Here is a 20,030-nt window from a genome sequence, read left to right on the forward strand (position 1 = left end):
CTTGACCAGGATGTGGTCTACAAGATGAAGAAGGATGCTGCTTCCCTCCATACCTCCCGTAGAATAAAATGAAACCTGTAATGGGCGCGAGTCTTCATGAAGCAATTAGTTCCAGAAAACTAGTAGTAGTTATTACCTTAAACCAGTGACTGCGAGTTGCAGCGGCCAGTGCTTGCGCTGGCCTCCACGTTACCGCCATGCATGCGTCCTCACTCCCTTCGGACCTAGGAAGCAGGTGCCAAGGGCTGTGGAGATGTAGAGTCCAAGTAAAGTGTACCTTGAAACTGGAGAGCTAAGATCCAAGTTCAAATCCCCTGCACTTAGCAGTGCACTGGACTGCTTCCCATGAACCAGGAAGCAGTTGATTTTCTCTTTAGCAGAGGAGCCAGACATCCAGAAGTATAAGGATTAGAGCCCGTGTTCTAAGATACACGTAGTAGGCTGCCTGTGGGCTGGGCTGAACTGGGAGCATCCGCCCCTGGGTCCTGTGTGTTTAGGAAGTTCTGATTACATCAGTGATCATCCTTAGAAAACCAGGGTCTCTCTTCACAGAACGTATTTGCTGGGATCCACTTTGAACTCAGAGTAAGCTGAACACAATCGATTGAACTATGATTGTTAGTTAAACAAAGTGGCTGGGAGCTCTTTGTGAACATCACAGTGGATCGTTAGGGAGCTGAGCCAACTGCTCAGAAACTTCCTTAAGACCAAGGTGGTCCGGCTTGAACCCTGATTCCACGAGACGTTGGCTGTCTAACCATAGGTGACCTGATGCCTTACGCAGTCTCCCTGTATCTCCATTTCCACGTTTACCTTAAGATGTATGCTCATCAGTTTTAGTTTCCTGTATTGTGTCTGTCTGCCTGCGCGTGCGTATGTGTAGATCTCTTGGAGGCCAGACACATCAGATCCCCTCTGGATGAGCCGCCGGATGTGGGTGTTGGAAGCCAAACTCCAGTCCATTGGAGTACACTCACCTCAGCTTCTTCCTTAGGCGGGTGTGACTTATGATAATGTGTTATGATAATATGGTAATGTGGCTCTAATATTCGATACTGCCGTCAGCATATGCAAGCGATCTGTGTACCGCTGGGGAAGTACCACTGGCCCAGCTCTGCTACTGAAAGGAAAGAAGGTGGTAAAAATCTTTCCTGTTTCTTGTCTAGTGAAGAGTTAAGCAAAACCCTAAGTTTGGAAATCTTAAAGTCAAAGTCTGTTCTCTCTCATGCTTTGCCTACAGTGGTTTTGTTTTTTAACTCCTGGTGTGATAATTTTAGCTTATACTCTGAAGTTATTCTCTACCTTAGAAGACTTCTGTGCTCTCTCATAACCTCATGCCTTCCCTCTGTGGAAGTGAAGCAAATAAATGTTTAGCAAAGAAAAGGAAACTGGGTGAAGAGAAGAAGCGGAGAGGGCGCTGGCTGTGGGAGGGAGGCTGCTGTCGCCATCTTGGCTGATGGGGGACACCCACGTGGAAATCCCAGCAAGGGCGCACGCTCCCGAAGTTCATACAGTGAGGACCCCAGGCTGTCCTGAGTGAGAGCCAGGGTCTATCCCACGACACCTGCAGCTTGACCAAAGAAATGACATGGTGGTTTTGTTTTGGGTTTTTGTTTGTTTGTTTGTTCGTTTGGTTTACGTCTCTTTGTCCGTCTGTGTGGGGGAGAGGTACACACCATTGTGTGTGTGTAGGTCTGAGAGTAACCTGCCAGAGTCAGTTTTTTTCCTTCCTTCTCGTGGACTCCAGGAACCAAACAACAAAGCATCTTTACTTGATTTCTTGGGCCCTGGACACTGCTTGGCTGTGAGCAGCAGTTGCTGTTCCCAAAGCATACTGGTTTGAGTCCGTATTATACCTAAGACTCAGAGCTATGGAGTACAGAGTCTTAAGACTCAGAGCTTTGGAGTACAGTCTTAGAAATGCAAGGAGTCATTGTGAGGGATTTGACACAAGTGAGAAATTTGAGGTTTGGTTTCCATAGCCAGAGACATGGAACAAGAAACCCATGTCCTGTATCCAATGCACAGTGACCCAGGCTGAATTCACCCAAATGTCCAGGTTCTGGTTTAGTTCACAGGGATCATGTTCACAATCTGCTGTTAAGTAAGGATTTGAGGAACATACTTTGGGAAAGACTACGCTATACTATACTAAACGGGACAGGAATTAAAACTCTCAAGTGTGTTCATTGAAAACACATTAAGGACTTTTTTATATGTCAGACTCTGGCAATAAAAAAGAAGGAACAACAGTTCCACCCTCAAGGGCACGACACTCTGCCTGATGAGGAAGTCAGGTGAGAGATAAAACACTGAGGTGGCGGTTACCTCAGTGAAGCCAGGAAGCCTTCCTGCTGGTGTGGATAGGGAGCAGGGAAGGTGTCTGCAAGACAAGGAGGCGGAGGCTGCAGAAGCCTGGGGTAGCCAGGTGGGGAGGGAGAGCTTGCCCCAAAGATAGGTCAGAGCAGGAACCTCAGTCAAGGCCCCCAGTCACAGCCAGCGTATGTGGTATAATCTCACAGGAATATATTTCTCAGGAATCATTTGTGGTGGGCCAGAAATCACTGGCTCCCATTTCCCAGGAAGTTGAGTTATATTTAGGCTATTTTTAAAGTAAACTGAATGTTTGGCTTTTATTTAAAAATAAAAAAACAGTTGATACTAGTATTGAATACAATTCATTCCTCTACCCGTGTTCAAATTGCATTTGTGTATTTGCCTTCTGTGAATATACTATATACTTCTTCAGAGTAATTGCTACATCCCTACAATGTCCTCCTTAGGTAAAACAGTCTGTTGGAAATGTGATTCTCAAAACGACAGCCTAAGCATGGGTGAGGAGGACGACTTAGTCAGGGGCTCACTACGCAAACACGAGGGCCTGAGTTTGGTCTTCAGCACATACGGAAGAAACTTGACATATCCGCACATGGTTGTAATCCCAGTTCTGGGGTAAAAGAGACAGGAAGTTATGAGGGCTTAATGGCCAGTCAAGCCAAACACTAAACTCAAGGTTTTGTGAAAAAGCCTGTTTCGAGAAATAAAGTAGAGAAACAACTGAGGAAGAAAACCTAGCCCCCCTCTCTCCCTCTCTCTCTTTTCCTCTGTCTCTCCCTCCCTCTCTCTGTCATATACACACACCACCACCACCACCCTCTCTCTCTCACACACATGTGTACATACAGACCACACATACCACATACTCACACTACACACGTACACACACTGTATGCACCCCGTGACTTTCACGATCTCCCCTCAGTTTTGTACGACTGAGTACTGAAACCTGGTAGCTGTGAACTCATGCCTTTGCCCCTCTTTCTTCCGGTGCTAGATCCAGAACGAGTCACCTAGCCAGGCTGAGCCTGCTTCCCTGGAGAAAGAGATTGCAGTTGTAAGAATCAACATGGAGACACCCTGTGGTGGAGCCTTGTCCTCCCGGTTGACTTTTATAACCACAGCTCAGGAGACCTTATCTACTATTTCAAACCCTGCCTACCCTCAGCTCACCACCGATGGGCAAACAAAAAGATAAAGGGTTTTAAGCTGTTGTTTATTGCTGTTAAAATTTAACCTGGGTTAAGATTCGAAGAACCATTTCTTTGGTTTCCGAGGCATATCTTAAAGTAAGGGATTTAATTTTATAAACAAACATAACTATTAACTCGAAAGCCATCTTACACCCGCCCCCCCCCCACCTCTCTACGTGGATGGTTTCTGCCCACAAGGTCACTCAGTACACTCTTATCGGTGACATCTCTCATAAGCAGCTGCTGAGGTGACTTGCTCTTTTGGCAAAGTTGTTACTGTAAGGCTGACCACGCCCCCTCTCTGCTCTTAGGCAGCCCCGGTGAGACGGACGTCCTGAGGTCTCACCTGGGCTGAGCTTTGCACACTGCAGAGCTAGAATTAGGTGTGCACAAAGTCACAGCCGAAGACAGACGGAATTTAGGGCGGGGCTGCCCGAGGAAAGCTGGAGCATGAGACCCCAAGAAGGGGCGATTTGCTCAGTCTCGAGGTGGTCATCCCGCCGCGGTCACTTAGCTGGGCACCTCCACTAGCCCCGCAGTGCCGAGCAGGAAGCATCCCAGCCCCGCAGTGCCGAGCAAGAAGCATCCCGGTAGCTTGATTGCCATTCTTCATGGACAAACACAGCAAAGGGGCTGGCAGCCTCCTCAGCAGAGCTCTCTGTGAGTTAAAGCAGAAACCAGCTGCCTTTTGGAGAACATTTGGAGGGTCAGAGCACAGCTGAAGACTGGCCAGGTTTAGACGAGGACGCATAGCCAGCCCCTGACCATTTGGTGTAGAATTTCAAGTCGCACTCGAGACTCTCGACAAAGCTCCCATCTGGGGTGTGAGGGCGCTGTGCGCTCTGCTGTATAATTTTAGCCATTCTCGGTCATTCCTTTCCGTGGGCCTTGGCAACTCAGAAAAGCAGAGCCCAATAGAAGAGTCACGAACATCTCGGACTGCGGCAGCCTGCAGTTTTCGTTTCGGTTTGGTTGACCTCTTAACTGGAAAAAGATTTTTTTTTTCCCGGTGGGAGATGCAGAGTTGAGAAGCAGAGTTTACAGCAGTGAGGAAAGGGAGAATTCCAACTCCTCCCTTCCAAAAGGTGAAGAAAAAAATGGGAAGAGAGAGCATCCTACTTTTAAATTCTTAGAGGGCTGGAGAGATTGCTCAGTGGTTAAGAGCACAAACTGCCAATTTCAATTCTCAGCCTCCATGCTAGACAGCTCACAGCTACCTGTAACTCCAGCTTCAGGAAGTTTAATGCATCTGGTTACAGAGTGCACCAGCACTCTGTACATGTACAGATGTGAACACAGATGCACACACACATATGTGTGTATATGTATGTATGTATGTATATATATATACATATATACAAAATTAAAATAAAGGCTAAAATAAAGAATTTTTAAGCTTTTATATAAAGACACGGCAGAGAGTAAGATGGCTGAGTTGATAAAGTGTTTCCAGCACTAGCCTGAGGACCTGAGTTTAGATCCGGAGCCTCTAACCACAGATTTCCCTAAGTGGCACATACACACACACAACACACACAGAGAGACACAGAGAAACATACACATATGCATGCACACATACATACATACATACATACATACACAATCACACTTACACAAACACACATAGACAAACACATATGCATGCTCATACATACACATACACAGAATCACACACACACACACACACACACAGACTTCAGGTGGTTGTCAGGTATATGTGAAAGGCTCCACTCACCCAGGCCCCCTTTTCAGGAAGGTCACGGAGCTCAGCCAGGCCTGGGTATGAGCTACCAGAGCTCTCTGAGCACACAACCTGGTCATCTTAGAGACGAAGCTTTAGTCAAACCGTCCATTAAGCTTCATATCCAAGGAGAAGCCTGGGGCCAAAGGCAAAAGAACAGGTCCTGATAATGTTCAGAAAGCACATTTGGAATCTGGCTCCTCCAAAGTGTCTTCTAGACAACAGCGTCTCTGGAAATATTGAGAGGGCAATTCCCAACCGAGCACACTGCCCCTCAGTGTGGTGTTTAGGGTGCTTGGGAACCTGGATGACACTGCGTGTGCCTTTAGGGACCAGGCTGTGTGTGTCCCTAAATTCGTGTTGAAACCTGAACCCCAGGTACCATGGGATGTGGGTTTTAGAGACAGGGCCTTTAGGGAAAAGATGAAGTAAGATGAGGGCATTGGGGGAGGCCCTAACAGAGTCTGCCGAACAGCCTTGTAAGACGGGTTAAGCTATGCAGAGATACACCAGGGTAGTCAGGCTTCAGGAGAACCCTTCATCCTGGACATCAGCCTCCATGACCGCAGGAAAATGAATTTCTGTTACTACAGACACCACTCTTTGGTATTTTATTACGATGCCCTAGGAAATTAACATAGCCAGTGTCTACAGATCACAGAGCTGCCGTGGACTTGAACAGACCTTCCTGGTGCTTTTGTTTCTCCGTGACTGGGGATGAACCTGAGTTCTCGTGCACACTAGACAGAGGCTGTTCCCTGGCTTTCCTTCATTTTAACTGTGTGCACATGCATGCGGGTGCCCTCAGAGTCCAGAAGAAGGATCCCCTAGAGATGGAGCTCTCCCTGTGGTTGCTGGAAACTGGAAGAATGGTGCATGCGTCTAACTGCTGAGCCTCTCTTTAGTTCCTGTTTTTGCACAGTCTCACTAAGTTGCCCAGGCTGGCCTCGAACCCATCTTGTAGCGGAGACTAGCTTTGCACTCAGCACACCCCTGCTTCCGTCTCCTGCCCAGCTTTTCCCATTGTAAAGAAGGCACCAAGGTGCTTTCCCGTGCTCGTGTGAGTGTAATGACCTCTCAGTAACGCATCAAGAACTTTTTTGTTTCCAAAAGGTAGACAGGGAAGTAATAAAAGCCATTTAGAAAGAGAAGCATGCACCGTGAACACAGAGCCGGGGGTCACGGACACCCCCGATGGTGGTACACACTTAATCCCAGCGCTCTGGAGGCAGAGGTCTCCATCAGACAGCCAGAACTGCTGCATCTATACAGAAAAAACCCTGTCTAAAAAACGAAACACACGTGTGCTCTCTCCCTCTCTTAATCAAATGTAATAAATAAATAAATAAATAGACAAACAAAAATCCAAGAAACGAATTGATGGCAGGGGCACAGAGCAGAGGCATACATAGGGCATTGTGTCAAAGTTTCCCTCAGTTCCCAGGACAAAGATGAACTCCTAATCAGTGGCATTTAAGGTGGCTGGTTAACCAGTTAGAAAAAGGTAAAGATAGATGCATTCCTCATACCACAAATAAAGCTAGGCTCAGAAACCTAAACAGATTGGGAAACTCTACAAGACTTTATGACTTCAGAGTCAGTCACACACACACACACACACACACACAGAGAGAGAGAGAGAGAGAGAGAGAGAGAGAGAGAGAGAGAGAGAGAGAGATGGACATGCACACAAGAACTCGGAGCTGCCTCATTAGGCGGTCGGTCGGAATGAGGGAAGTGGAGGAGACTGGGAGAGGGGGTGCTTCTGACCTTCAGAGCCGCAGGAAGTGGTTTCCGGATTTGTACAAAGCTCTGGGGAGGTCGCTGAGGACTGACTGAGAGTTGAACAGATGAGCCTAACTCTGGAGGTGAGAGTTATACCCAAACAAGTCTTGAACAGAAATGGATCCCAGTATTTTGCATATAAAAACAAATTCCAATCCTGCAGTTTTAAAACATGTTGCTTTTCTCTGCCGCTTTGTGCCACGAGGGCAGAAGGGCTTCCAAAGGTCTTTGTCACTAAGAGGAAGCTACCTGGTGACTTTGGAGGGGTGGGGTTCTATAAGTTAGCATTAGGCAGCCCATCCCTGGCAGGTCACCAGTTTGGTGGCGCTCTGCCAGGACTTGGGGAGTCGGATCCATGCTGGTCCCGGTCATCTTAGTTTCTTAACCTATAGTTTTTAGGAGAGACAACTCTTTTTGCGTGTGTTTAAGTCCTCTTAGACCTTCCTGACTCGGGGTTTTCGGTTAGCAAAATGTGACTGTGACATCTGGGTCCTCTTTGGCACTGTTTTGTGGATCATGGGTACCGTCATCCAGATCCTCAGAGACTATGTAACCAACCATCTTCTCTGGCCTTTGGGTGTTCCGTGCCCACCGTGTTTATCTCTTCAACCTTCTTCATTCTGCTGCTTTTTATTTTAAAAGGTGCTAATGTGTCCATTAAAATACTTTCTGGTAAGTAATATCATTCAGTATCGTTCAGTAACTCAGATGTCAGCAGATTGTCGAGAGCATCAGTGGCAGTATATAAATACCTAAACAGGGCAGCCCAGGAAGCCCTCCTTCCTGAGTACTGGGATTGTGGGTATGTGCCAAAGTGCTGTGTGCGCGTGTGTGTGTGTGTGTGTGTGTGTGTGTGTGTGTGTGTGTGTGTGTGGTGTGTGTGTGTGTGTGTGTGATATGTGCACGGAGGTGTGCGCATGCCACAGACCAGCTTTGTGGAATCTATTCTGTCCTCCCTTTACCTGATTTCCAGAGATCAAGCTTGGGTCCTCCAGCTGTGTGATAGGCTCCTTCACCCATGAATCCATCTGGCTAGCTGGTGGCATATTGTTAACTGTGCTTTAGTTTTTTGGTATGAATAGGAACTTTTAAAGTGGCATAAAGCAACATGTTTTAATCTGAAACTGTGTTTTGAGGCTTCCCCGGGTCAACAGGTCAGGGGCGCTGCTCTCTGGCTGGAGTCCTGTGATCTGGACTGGAGAGCCGGCTTTGCTCTGGTCAGTACTGTGGACATGACAGTTGCCTCTCTCCTTTCTTTCTGCTTCCAGTTCTCCCGCCGGTGCTGGTTCCAAGGCACAGCGAGTACAACCCTCAGCACAGCCTTCTGGCTCAGTTCCGCAACCTGGGGCAAAACGAGCCTCACATGCCGCTGAACGCCACGTTCCCAGACTCCTTCCAACAGCCCAGCAGCCATCCATTCCCCCACTCCCCCAACAGCAGCTACCCCAACTCTCCTGGCGGCAGCAGCAGCACCTACCCTCACTCCCCGACCAGCTCAGACCCGGGCAGCCCTTTTCAGATGCCAGGTAGGAGGGGGTGTCCAAAGATCGGGGAGGCGGGGTTTGGGGAGGGGGTGGGCGTGGCCTTCAGGGAGGAGGTCTGACCCCCAGCAAGGCCCCGCGAGCCAGTGCTTCAGAACCCTGTTGTAGAGAGTGGAGCCCCACGGCCAGACAAGGGGATGCCTGTTTGATTCCTGCTACATTTGCCCCTTGTTTTTCACAAGTTTTGAAACAGCTGCATCCTTCTGGGAGTGGCACAAGTGTTCCAGCCTCTGCTCTCCATAAAAGAGTGAGAGAAAACACCACGTTACACACCATGCCGTTCTGAGAAGCGGCTCTGATGAGTATTTCTGACATCGAAGAGCCCTGCCGTCAATGCAGACTTGGAAGAGCTGTTTTCTGAGGGTTCACAACCCCCATTTAATCAGATTCATTTAACCAGTGATGTAATCCCAAGAAGCATGTACTTTTAACAACAAGGAATTGTAGCAGACATGCTGGAGACCATCTGCTTGTTTAACGTAGCAGAGACAAAACCAGTTATTTTCCTGTTGTAGTCATAACGGATGCTGTAATAGTTATCAAAATACGTGATTAATTAGAACGTTCTACTTTTCAGATTGCAGGTTAGTAAAACAAGAATGCAAATATCAGTGCCAGAGTCCTTGCCAGTCGACAGCAAGAAGGGTTGTGTAAAATCTGGGTATTTTCTGTGAGGGAAGATAACTGTGAGGGCGGGCAGGCGTGTTTATGGGCCACTTAAAGTGCTTTAGGTTAAATTTTAATTCAACATCCATGTTGATCCTTCAGAAATTGAAAAGTGGTCCACACTTTATTGCTGCTGCTTTTTTGATTACTCTTATTTTTCAACCTGTCAATTTTGCGTTATATCTTTCTGTTTGGGATAAAGATGGAAGAGAGATTATTTTAATAGCCAAACTAATAACACTCGATGGTTTCCTATCTACCCATACCCTGGCAAGCCTGTTGAGTCTTATGGATGGGTTGGTGGTGACAGGGTCTGTTTCAGAGGACTTTTGAGCAGAGACAACCCCAGATGAGCCCCAGGAAAGCGAATCAAAGACTATTGCTAGAATTCATTCTTGTCCTTGGCTGCCAGGGCCTAAAGCACAAGCCCAGAAGAGCAAAGACAAGGGCGTGTCCTAGTGGAGACAGCAGAGCACTGTCAGTAAAGGCCTGGCCGCTCGCAGCCCGCAGCCCATGGGTGCTAGTGCGGTGTTTACCGCCTGCTGGTGTAAATTCACCGGGTTCTGCTGAGAACAGCCTGAGGCAAAGCAGACTTAACCTTACAGCTGTAGCAAGACCCAGGAGTGTGGGGAGGGCCGGCGGAGACATACAGGAAAAGTCTCTGGAGCCCGGCTGGCTCTCTGCTCCTTAGCAGCTGGGCTGAGGTCCTGACAGGGTCAGGGGTGGTGGGAACTGCCAGGGAGCCCTGAAGGAGCAGAGTTTGTTATTTGGGTTCCGCAGTTGCCCCTAAGTGTTTACCCAAGCATTTATGAATCCCTAAGGTGAAATTTCCTTCTCAAGGCTTGGCTGTGCATGCTGGGTGGGCTGAAGACAGCTGATTTATTTCCTACTATTCTGTTATTGGGGATTTTTTTAGGCTAGTTATTGCTTAACTGGTAATGGTGAAGGTAGCCCTAAGAGATTGAGTAAAGTCATGGGAAGCCAAAGTCTCAATTAGTAGGTTGTAACAAACCCAGACAGCAAATTCCTGCCCCTAAGTTTAATGTCACAGGCCTGGGAAGAAGTTTCCCCTTACCAAGTCTTGTCAGGCAGTTTGGTTACACCAGTGAAACCAAACTCGAGGGCTCTCAGCGTCTGCTGCATGAGAATGCACACATGTTCATCTCAGTGGATTAAAGTGATGTCACCCAAGAGAGGCCCTGGGGACTCCTGGAGCTGAAATGTCACTGGAAAGAAAGCTTGCAGTCATGATCGGCTTCTGAAACTGGACCTTAAGTCCAGTGTCCAATTGAGGAGGGGTAAGGGGTTGCAGTGAGGCAGGGTCTGATGTAGCCAAGGTTAGCCTTGGATTCTCCGTCATCCTCTCTCTGCCTCCTAACTGCCGGGATTGCAGGCATATGCTGCCATGTACGCCCCTTTTGGCTGATTCAGCTCCATGCTTAATGCTCTCAGCAGAGAGAGGCAGGGACAAGCAGATCCCTGGGGCTCACTGGCCAAGCAGCCTAGCCTGATTACAGAGTTAGGCCACTGAGAGTCCCCCACACAATAATTAAACCCAAAGTTACCTTCTGACCTCCTACATAACCTGTACACACACATGCATGTGCATACACATGAACAGGTGTACACACACACAAAGACTCTCAACACAGAGAATGTATGCCTGAAGCATGTATTTTCTTTTTCTAAAACTCTGTAGCTGACACACCCCCACCTGCTTACCTGCCTCCCGAAGACCCCATGGCCCAGGACGGCTCTCAGCCCATGGATACGAACATGATGGCGCCGCCACTGCCTGCGGAAGTCAACAGAGGAGGTAACGTTGGCCGCCACTTCTCTTAGAGTTTGTTGTCTGCAGGTCCAAGTGTTAGTTTCAGTCATACAGACTGTACAAAAGTAGCTGTTTGCAGAACAGTTTTTGTTTTGTTGTTGTTGTTGTTGTTGTTTTAAACCTAGGAAAAGAATTCTCTAGAACCCAGCCCATCGCTTAAACTCTGTCATCATCTCATAAGAGATCTCAGAATTTTATGAATGTTCAATAGCCTATGAAATGGCCGTAAGCATCCTTCCGCCATGTTGTACTAGAAAGTTACGTGAAGCTAAGTCTCAGCCTTGGTGATTAGAAAACCAAGCCGTTAGCACTCTCTGAAGACAGCCAAGCATGCTGCACATGTCAGTGCTGAGATTTACTGTCTGTAAAAAACCCAGCAAGCTCACCCAGCTCATTAGCATGCTAAGTTGCTTTGCCTTCTGTAAATGGCTACCTAATATAAACAGAAAACTATTTAAAAATGCATTTATCTATGGTTTAGTATCGGTAAATATGTGGTTTGTATAGCTGTTCATGTACCTGTATACATATGAGGTTGTTGGAGAGCTCTCGGGCATGAAGAACTAGCGGAGGACAACGTCAAGGCCTATGTCACGTAACATACGTCTTTTTATTTAGACGGCCGTGTGTTTAGGTCTTCAGGAATTAATAACTTGTGATTGGTGCTGCAAGAATTGTCTTTAAGTGGGCCAAGAGGAACAGGCCAAACAGGCCACCCACAGTAGTGCAAAGCAGATGACACAGTGATCCCACTAGAAATGCATACAGCTGGGTTTCCAAAAAGTTGTCTTTGTGTTAGAATACACACACACACACACACACACACACACACACATACACTCACACAATATACACAAAAACCACACAGACACACACACTGACACATAGATACACATACACACTCACACACCACATATACACAAAAACACACACACACATACACACACTGACACATAGATACACATACACACATACACATACAGACACACACACATACACACACACATACACACAGACACATATACACACACTCACTCACACACATACAGACACATACACACACACAGACACATACACACACACACTCACATACATACACACACATATACACAAAAAACACACACAGACACATACACACACTGACACATACACACACATACACACATACACAGACACACAGACACATATGCATACACTCACTCACACACATACAGACACACACATACAGACACATACTCACACACAGACACATACACACATACAGACACATACATACATACACACACATACACACACACACACATACAATGCCTGCTCGAGGGCCTATTTTATAGCTCTTATCCATCACTGAAACAAGCAATGGTGTATTTTTCCTTTATGTACCCATACCTAACTTTGTTAACAGAAGAATTTAAAGAATAAGAATTTATTCCTCTCCCCTCGAAGAATTTACAATTGAAATGAAATTCACCCTCCTCCTTGGGGAGGGGCTGGTCTTCACCACCAGCTCCATTTCAGCCCAGTAATGACTTGGTGGATGCCCCACCCACTTCTTAGGACCACAGTGGCCTGTCCGGTGGGCTTAAGGGAGCAGAGAATGCAGATGCTAGGACCCCTGGATCCTGACCCCAACACCAGGCACACGACCCCATATTGAGAGGTGCCGTGCTCTCCTGGCAAGATCTCCCATGCGCTCAGTGACTTCTGGAGAGGCCTCCAGCAAGCTCTCAGCCCAGGGGAAGCCTATTGAAAGTAAAGGCAATGGTGGCTGCTGACTCTGTCTTATTTTGTTCTTCACCCCATTTTCAGGGAAATGAGGGGTGCCTTGAACTGAGTCAGAGGTGCTGGTGCTTTCTCAGGACTTAGATCTTATGCTGTCCACACGGTAGTGAAAGGATAGCAGCGTTCCCTGTTCATATGTGTTCAGACCCACAAACTAACCAAGAACACGCCCTAATGCCGACTCTGGATTCGGAACGATGATGTGTCCGTGTAGGCTCTTGGATTATATTAAATACGCCAATCTGGTGGCAGATCTCTGTGGTGGGAGGCTGTATAGGAAGTCTCTGTGCCAACTTTTCAGTGACCCAAAACATTGGCTCCAAAAATAAATACCTTCAAAAAAACCCTTAGCTGTACAGTTAAGTAAATTGGAGCTTACATAAGTCAGTGAAGTGTTTTGAAGTTTCCTTTATAGGTGCTCTGTGTTTTATGGGTCTTGGTCATCGTTAGATGTTGGCAGTCAACAAGCGAAGTGTGTGAGAGAGTAGCCTCTATCTGACCCATTTTTGGAATTTTTATTTGGGGAGCAAGATACCCTGTATGGACCCTGTGTCCGTACTGATGAGATTAGCTCCCCAAATAGAGACCATACTTTTAAGATTTTTTTTCCCTTTTAAAAAGCTTTTAAAATGTTCCCAGTTAGAGCCAATTTAAAATCACGTAGTATCTTCAAAGGAAAAAAATGTTGGCTTTTTTTTTCCTGTTGTCACCTGTGGTGGTTTTCCCAGAGCAGGGGTCAGCAAACTTCAGCACACAGACGGATCAGCCCACTGTCTGTTTTTATAAATAAAGCTTTATTAGAACACAGCTGTGCCCATTTGTTACATATTATCAATCACTGTTTTCTCGTGATACAAAGGCAGAGTGGAATAGTTGTGATAAAGACCATATGTCCCACAAAATCTTTCTGACCTTTTATAGGAAAAAAATGTGTCTGAGTCTAAACTAGATGAATAGCATCTCGAACAACACTGAAAGCTGATAAAAGGCTTGTGTGACTGTGGCCCCAGCTGCCTTTGAGGTTTGGCACTTGTGAATCACTAAAGCTTTGCCCCTTGAAGGACAGCGGAGTAAAGGGGGAAGCGAGCTGTTTAGAAAACAAGGGAAAGAGATTTTTTTTTTCCAGCTAAGCCACTTAAGTATAAAATGGAACTAATGACGGACATGGAAGCCCTTCTTTTTATTTTTTTACTATGCCTGCCAGATTTTCTTTGCATTTCTTCCCCTTTGTGCATGAGGCCCCATAAGGTTCAGATCAGTAATTACATTGGCAATAGTGTGGTTTGTATGCCTGGGGTCTCAAAGGCCAGTTAAAGGAGGTTTGCTGCAGAAAGGATTCATCTCCCAACCTTTTGGTTGAAAGCATTTAGAAGCATTTTCTGTTTGGAGATTCTTCAGGCTTAAGAGATCGGACTTAACAGGCTACATCCTGTCAGAAAGCTGGGTAGTTTCCATTGTTGGCCCATTCTGGGAAGCGAGAGACAAAACGCACCTGCTCGGCATGACTTAAAGCAAATATAAGGAAGTTAGCATGGAGTCTGGATGAGAGAGATATGATTCATTGGGGGAGAATGGCCAGCTGGCAAGATTTCTTCCTGAGCTGGAATCACAGCAGAGCTGCAGCCGTGGCCTTCACTGGCTCTTGTGGAGCCGGGCAGCTTCTCCATGGTAGGTAGAAGTTGTTTTTGGTGCTTTGAGAAAGCAGAGGCTCACCAAGGCTTTGCCAAAACCCCTTGGCACATCTCCAGGCCCCTCTTGTTCCTGAGCCACTTGGTTTTTCATTGGTCACTTGCTGTATTGCCAGCAAGAGTGATTCCTATTATTGCCGTATGTTAATGAGCAAGTAACAGGTCGTTAGTATTCAGCAAATGCTGTCGCTGGGCTTGCTTAGCTGGTATTTTGGTTTTCTGCTAAGTCGGTGGAGAAAATGGTTCCCCAATTAAAGGAGAATGCCACCTTTAGTAAGAAGTGCTTCAGAATCTCAGAAATGACACACGTGGTCTTGGTCTTCGCCCTTGCCTGCCCTCAGTGTGTGATGCCCAGCCAGTGTTACAACGCGGTTTCGGTTCGGGGTGCTCCAGGCGCAAACCTTGAGCAACACACCCTTTTCTTCCCTTCTTCCCTGCAGATGTCCAAGCAGTTGCTTATGAGGAACCAAAACACTGGTGCTCTATTGTGTACTACGAGCTCAACAACCGTGTGGGTGAAGCGTTCCACGCCTCGTCCACCAGCGTGTTGGTGGATGGTTTCACAGATCCGTCCAACAATAAGAACCGCTTCTGCCTTGGCCTGCTCTCCAACGTTAACCGGAATTCCACTATTGAAAACACCAGGCGACATATTGGGAAAGGTGAGCCTTCGCTTTACCCGCCTTGCAAACGTTCGGGTCTCTCGTTCCTCAAGAAGCGACTCCGTCATTCCTGTGGCAAATGCCCAGTGAGTGTTCGGAGGCTGCTGTTTGAAGAATTTTTCAAATCATATTATCTGGAGATTGTGCTAACTGATGATCCTGTGGTTTTCCAACTCTGATTATGCTGTTAGGAATTAGTGGATACTGTGAGCAGTACTCTAATGTTTTTGTTATAAAAATATCTTAGAATTTTTACATTTATTACATGTGTGTGCACGCGCATGTGTGCATGTGTACGTGTGTGCACGACGGTCTTGATCAGAGGACAGTCTGTGAGTCAGTTCTCCCCTTTCATTCTGAGACCCTCAGGAATCAAACTCAAGTCATCAGCGTGGTGGCAAGCGTTCTCCCCATCGAGCCGCGTCGCCATCCTGCCTGTCTTTCTTAATAGACTTAATTATTTATTAGTGGTAGATTAAAACAGTTCTGTAACATTTATATGCATTTATTATATGATTAAGCACATGGCTCAGTGTGTGGGTAGGCGCTCAGTTCAGCTTTTCCTGCCAAGAAAGGAACATGCAATCATGCAGGGGTGTGGCATCCCTTGGAAGTGTGGGTATAAAATCATGACTTAATGACATGGCGTGTGTTTATATGATGTTGTGCATGTCTATATGTGAGCCTGTCTATGTACCCTCTGAACATGCATGTAGTTTTTCTACCCTGTGTACCAAAAGGGTATTGCTGCTACTATCTTTCCCCACTGAGGGAAACAGTGGCTGCTTCCAAGGCTGGGACAAGGCGAGCCGGGAGGATCTCCTGTGAGAGAAAGTGAAAGAAGGTTTCGGAAAGCCATGGCCTCCAGCTCCCAACTCAACAGCTTTGTACGGTTCAGAACCAAACTGTGTCTGTCCTTCGGTATCCACGGGGTTTGTTCTGAGACCCTTGAGAACTAGAAATTCATGACTGCTCAGTTCGCTTGCATCAGACAGTGTAGTAACGTAATTCATCACACTTTACCTTTCACGTGTCCTTCTGAGAGCCGCACCTGCTGCAGAGTTCACGTAAACAGCCGCGCTGTTGCGTGACTCGTGAGAAGGCACGGCCTGGTACATGTCAGTGTTGGTGCTATTTGAAAAAAATCAGTTTTTGATCTGCGCGTAGTTGAAACTGGATTCCAGATCCACAGATAATGAAGAGCAACTGTAATTAACTCCAGGAGAGGAGGATCTTAAGCTACTGCTGGGTGTGGAGGTGAGCGGAACGCCTGTAATAGCAGCACTTAGGAGGCGTGAAGCAGAAAATCAGGAATCCCCAGCCAGGTTAGGCTACACAGTGAGACTCTGTCCAATAAGTACATCCTAATTGACACAGCCAAGGGAATCATTAATAGAGAAATAAATTAATTGGGAAGTCCAATTGCTAAGTGGACAGTGAGTGCTAGAATACAAAAGTCATCATTTTGCAACCATTGAGTAAGGACCAAGCAGGAGTCACTGGTGTGGAACTGGTGGGGTAGCTCAGTGGGTGGGTGAGGAGGTTTGCTCCCTAGTCTGAAGGACCTTAGCTTAGGCCAGGACTGCATGTGAGAGAAAGCAGCTCCTGTGCTTTGCCCTCTGACGCCACACCACACTAACCACACTAGCCCATCCTTCTCTCTCTCTCTCTCTCTCTCTCTCTCTCTCACACACACACACACACACACACACACACATCATCATCATCATCATCTATACAGGTCAAACAAGGAAGTGAATGCAATAAAAAAGAACCGTCAATGTTTGCCAAATATGAAGAGAAGTTTTCTGACAGAGCGTTTGCATGTTTTAAAATATTTCTCTAAAAGCTATTTTAGTTGCAAGGCAGAGTAAAAATAAATTATACCGTGGATAAGTCTGCATAGCCAGTAAATTGTTTGATTGATTCTCCATTGTGGCGTCACCAGCGAGAGGCAGACAAGGAACACATGCTGGGGAATTAGAGGCAGGGGGATCTCCATGAGTTCCAGCCCATCCAGAAGAGAGCAAGACTCTGCCTTTAAACAAATAAATAAAGTAAAGAAATAAAAGAATCAACATCTATAGAAATAGAGCATATAAAAAAGGGGGATATTTTAAATACAGGATAAGAGACATTTAAGAAAATGTTCTAAGATTATTCTTAGATGAAACCAAGCAGCTATTGAGATGGGACTAGGAAGACATCTTAATATGTTCAAAGGAGGGTAAGTGGAAAATGACAGCTCATGTGAACAGAGGCTTCAGCTCACACGGGCATTTTCCTACACCTGTAAACACAGGCTACGTTCAGAACGTACACCTGTCGGTACATTCAGAATGGACGAGTATATGTTTCACTGAATTTTAGGGGGACTTTGTCCTCAAAGTAGGAGAAAGCCACATCGTAGAATTTCCTCTTTAGGACATTATGAGGGGCTGGGAATGGTGGCACACGCCTTTAATCCCAGCACTCAGGAGGTGGAGGCAGAGGCAGGCGGCTCTCTGTGCGTTTGAGGATAGCCTGGTCTACAAAACGAGTCCAGGATAGCAAGGGTTATAGAAAGGAAACCCTGTCTTAACCACCTCCCCCCAAAAAATTATTAAGGAAGGAAGGAAGGGTTCTGGAGCTGCACTTCCTTAAGTCACCCCAGAAGCCAGAGTGGTGGACTCAGTGTAGAATCCCAGATGGTAGAAGCAACCATTAAGAATCAGCGTTGCGGATAAGCTGAGGACTCACATCCTAACCCACAAGCAAGCAGACACCACTGCAGACGGCATGATTGACAGTCGTCTTGGGACGCATCCTTGGAGTGAAGCCAGAAGCTCTTGGTTATATATACTTTCAAGGAAGTTTCTACTAATTGGTACCTCCCACTAGACATGGACAGGTGGTGCCTCCCCCCCTTCACCCTGGAGAGCTCAGGGATGAGCGACCTGTCCATCCCTGTCCTTCTGTCTAGCTAGAGGCCTGTACAGCCGCTTTCCCTGACCAGGTGTGGAATTACATTTCTGTTGCTGTGGTGAAGCCGTAGGCAAGACAGTCAGAGAAGAGAGTTTGTTAGGTAGGGCCTATGGTCCCAGAGGGCTGAGTCCACCACGCCAGGGAATCAGGAACATGGCGGTTAGAGAAGCAGCAGGCGGCTCACATCTTAAACCTTAAGCACCCCCCACACGCATACACACCCCCACACACACACACAGAAAGAGAGAGAAAGAGAGAGAGAGAGAGAGAGAGAGAGAGAGAGAGAGAGAGAGAGAGAGAGAGAAGCCTTTAAACTCTCAAGGCCCACCACTACTGACACTTCCTTCCAGGGCTATAGTAAGAAAGAGAGAGAGAAAAAAAAATGCATATACCGGCAGCCTTTGGTCCTTAAAGGGATGGCTGAATACTGTAAAAAACATTGCAAGCGGATAGCAATTCTTTCTATATTTTGTGACTTAAGATGTGACACCAAGATTATTTGGAAGCGTTAATAAGGATACTCAAAAATTATAATGGACAGACAAGGCAAGAAAAACTTCTGACATTAGGCCTAGTAAAAATTACGAGTAAATCAGTCAGATCTGCTGTGGAGAAGACGGACTCACGCTGTATTGCACACGGGAGCCGAGGTGTTAGCATCAGGTCAGTAGCATTTGCTGCTGGTCCTGCGCTTCCGGCACACGCAGGAATGAGGTAATGGGTGTCTGTAGCAAGGCATACAATTTAAAAAGCTCTATGAAGACACACTTGATCTGAAAGGTCGTTTACCACAACAAAAATCATAAAAAGTTCAACTAAACATCTCTAGGTTAAAACATATATTGCTGTCTGTATGTCTGTCTGTCTATCTGTCCCTCTGTCTATACACACACACACACACACACACACACACACACACACACACTGAACAAAATTGAAAGACAAAGGCATAACAGGAAAATACAAGATCAATTATTTATATCTGGCCCTAAATACACAACTCATAAAAACATATTAAAAACCCTACAACGGCAGCAGAATAAACAGGTGAGCGGTAGAGACTTGAGTTCACAGGAGACACGCAATGGCCTCTAAGCCGCGCACGCATGACCAGCCCCATGTATAAATTAAAATGAGTATTTTTTCCAGCTGCAAGCGCTTTGCTCGATGATGCGGGCCAGACGAAGGAAGGGTGCTGTTGTGGGTGTGAATCGACACAAGCATTCTGGAAAGGTGTTTGGCCACACGATCCCAGGGCCTTGCATACAGTCATTTACAGATATTCGTAAAAATCGGTCCAGTAACATTTGTCATGACTGCAATAATAGAAAATCGGCAGCCATGGTGCACTGCTTGTACAACAGGACAGTCGGCGGAGGTTAAAAAGTTTGCCCAGAAGCTTTGCCGGTTGCAAAAGCCAGCACATGTATGTACATTAATAAACTTTCTGCCGCCAAAGCATTATTAATATTTTCCACATCTTTATATTTTCATACATTGCCTTAATCTTCTAAGATGAAAAGTCATTATCTTTATTATCAGGGAAAAGGTTTTTTTCTTTTAAATAGTTTTCTAGCCCTGTGTCTCTGTAGCAATGTGACATGGTGTTTCCTCAAGACAGTCACCACAGCACAGTACTGCAGGCTTGTCAGGGTTAGAAGCCCACGCCACTGGCCTCTGCTCGGTGCTTGTTTCCCCTGGGGGGGGCTTTGGGGGCTCCCCCCCCCTGCTTTTAATTATTTCCTGTGTGAAGGGGCACGTGGGTGGCATTCGGAGAACAGCTTTGCTGTCTCGCTTTACCAGGAGAGGGAGGATCCAGGCGTCGCCCACTCCTCCCCAC

General features: G+C 46.6%; 2 protein-coding genes across 6 annotated transcripts in view; both read left to right on the top strand.

Annotated features, from left to right (window-relative positions):
* Positions 1-20,030, top strand: part of Mmaa (metabolism of cobalamin associated A) — a 441,074-nt gene that overhangs the window by 350,172 nt on the left and 70,872 nt on the right. The window lies entirely within an intron of this gene.
* The window catches only part of Smad1 (SMAD family member 1), a 62,298-nt gene that overhangs the window by 33,893 nt on the left and 8,375 nt on the right, over positions 1-20,030 (top strand). For all 5 annotated transcript variants that reach the window (XM_052166199.1, XM_052166203.1, XM_052166201.1 and 2 more), the window contains exons 3-5: positions 8,325-8,582; positions 10,963-11,079; positions 15,005-15,226. In XM_052166199.1, coding sequence (XP_052022159.1) covers positions 8,325-8,582; positions 10,963-11,079; positions 15,005-15,226 — 597 coding nt within the window. The remainder of the gene's footprint in view (positions 1-8,324; positions 8,583-10,962; positions 11,080-15,004; positions 15,227-20,030) is intronic.

The sequence above is a fragment of the Apodemus sylvaticus genome, chromosome 21, assembly GCF_947179515.1.
Source record: "Apodemus sylvaticus chromosome 21, mApoSyl1.1, whole genome shotgun sequence".
NCBI lineage: Eukaryota > Metazoa > Chordata > Mammalia > Rodentia > Muridae > Apodemus > Apodemus sylvaticus.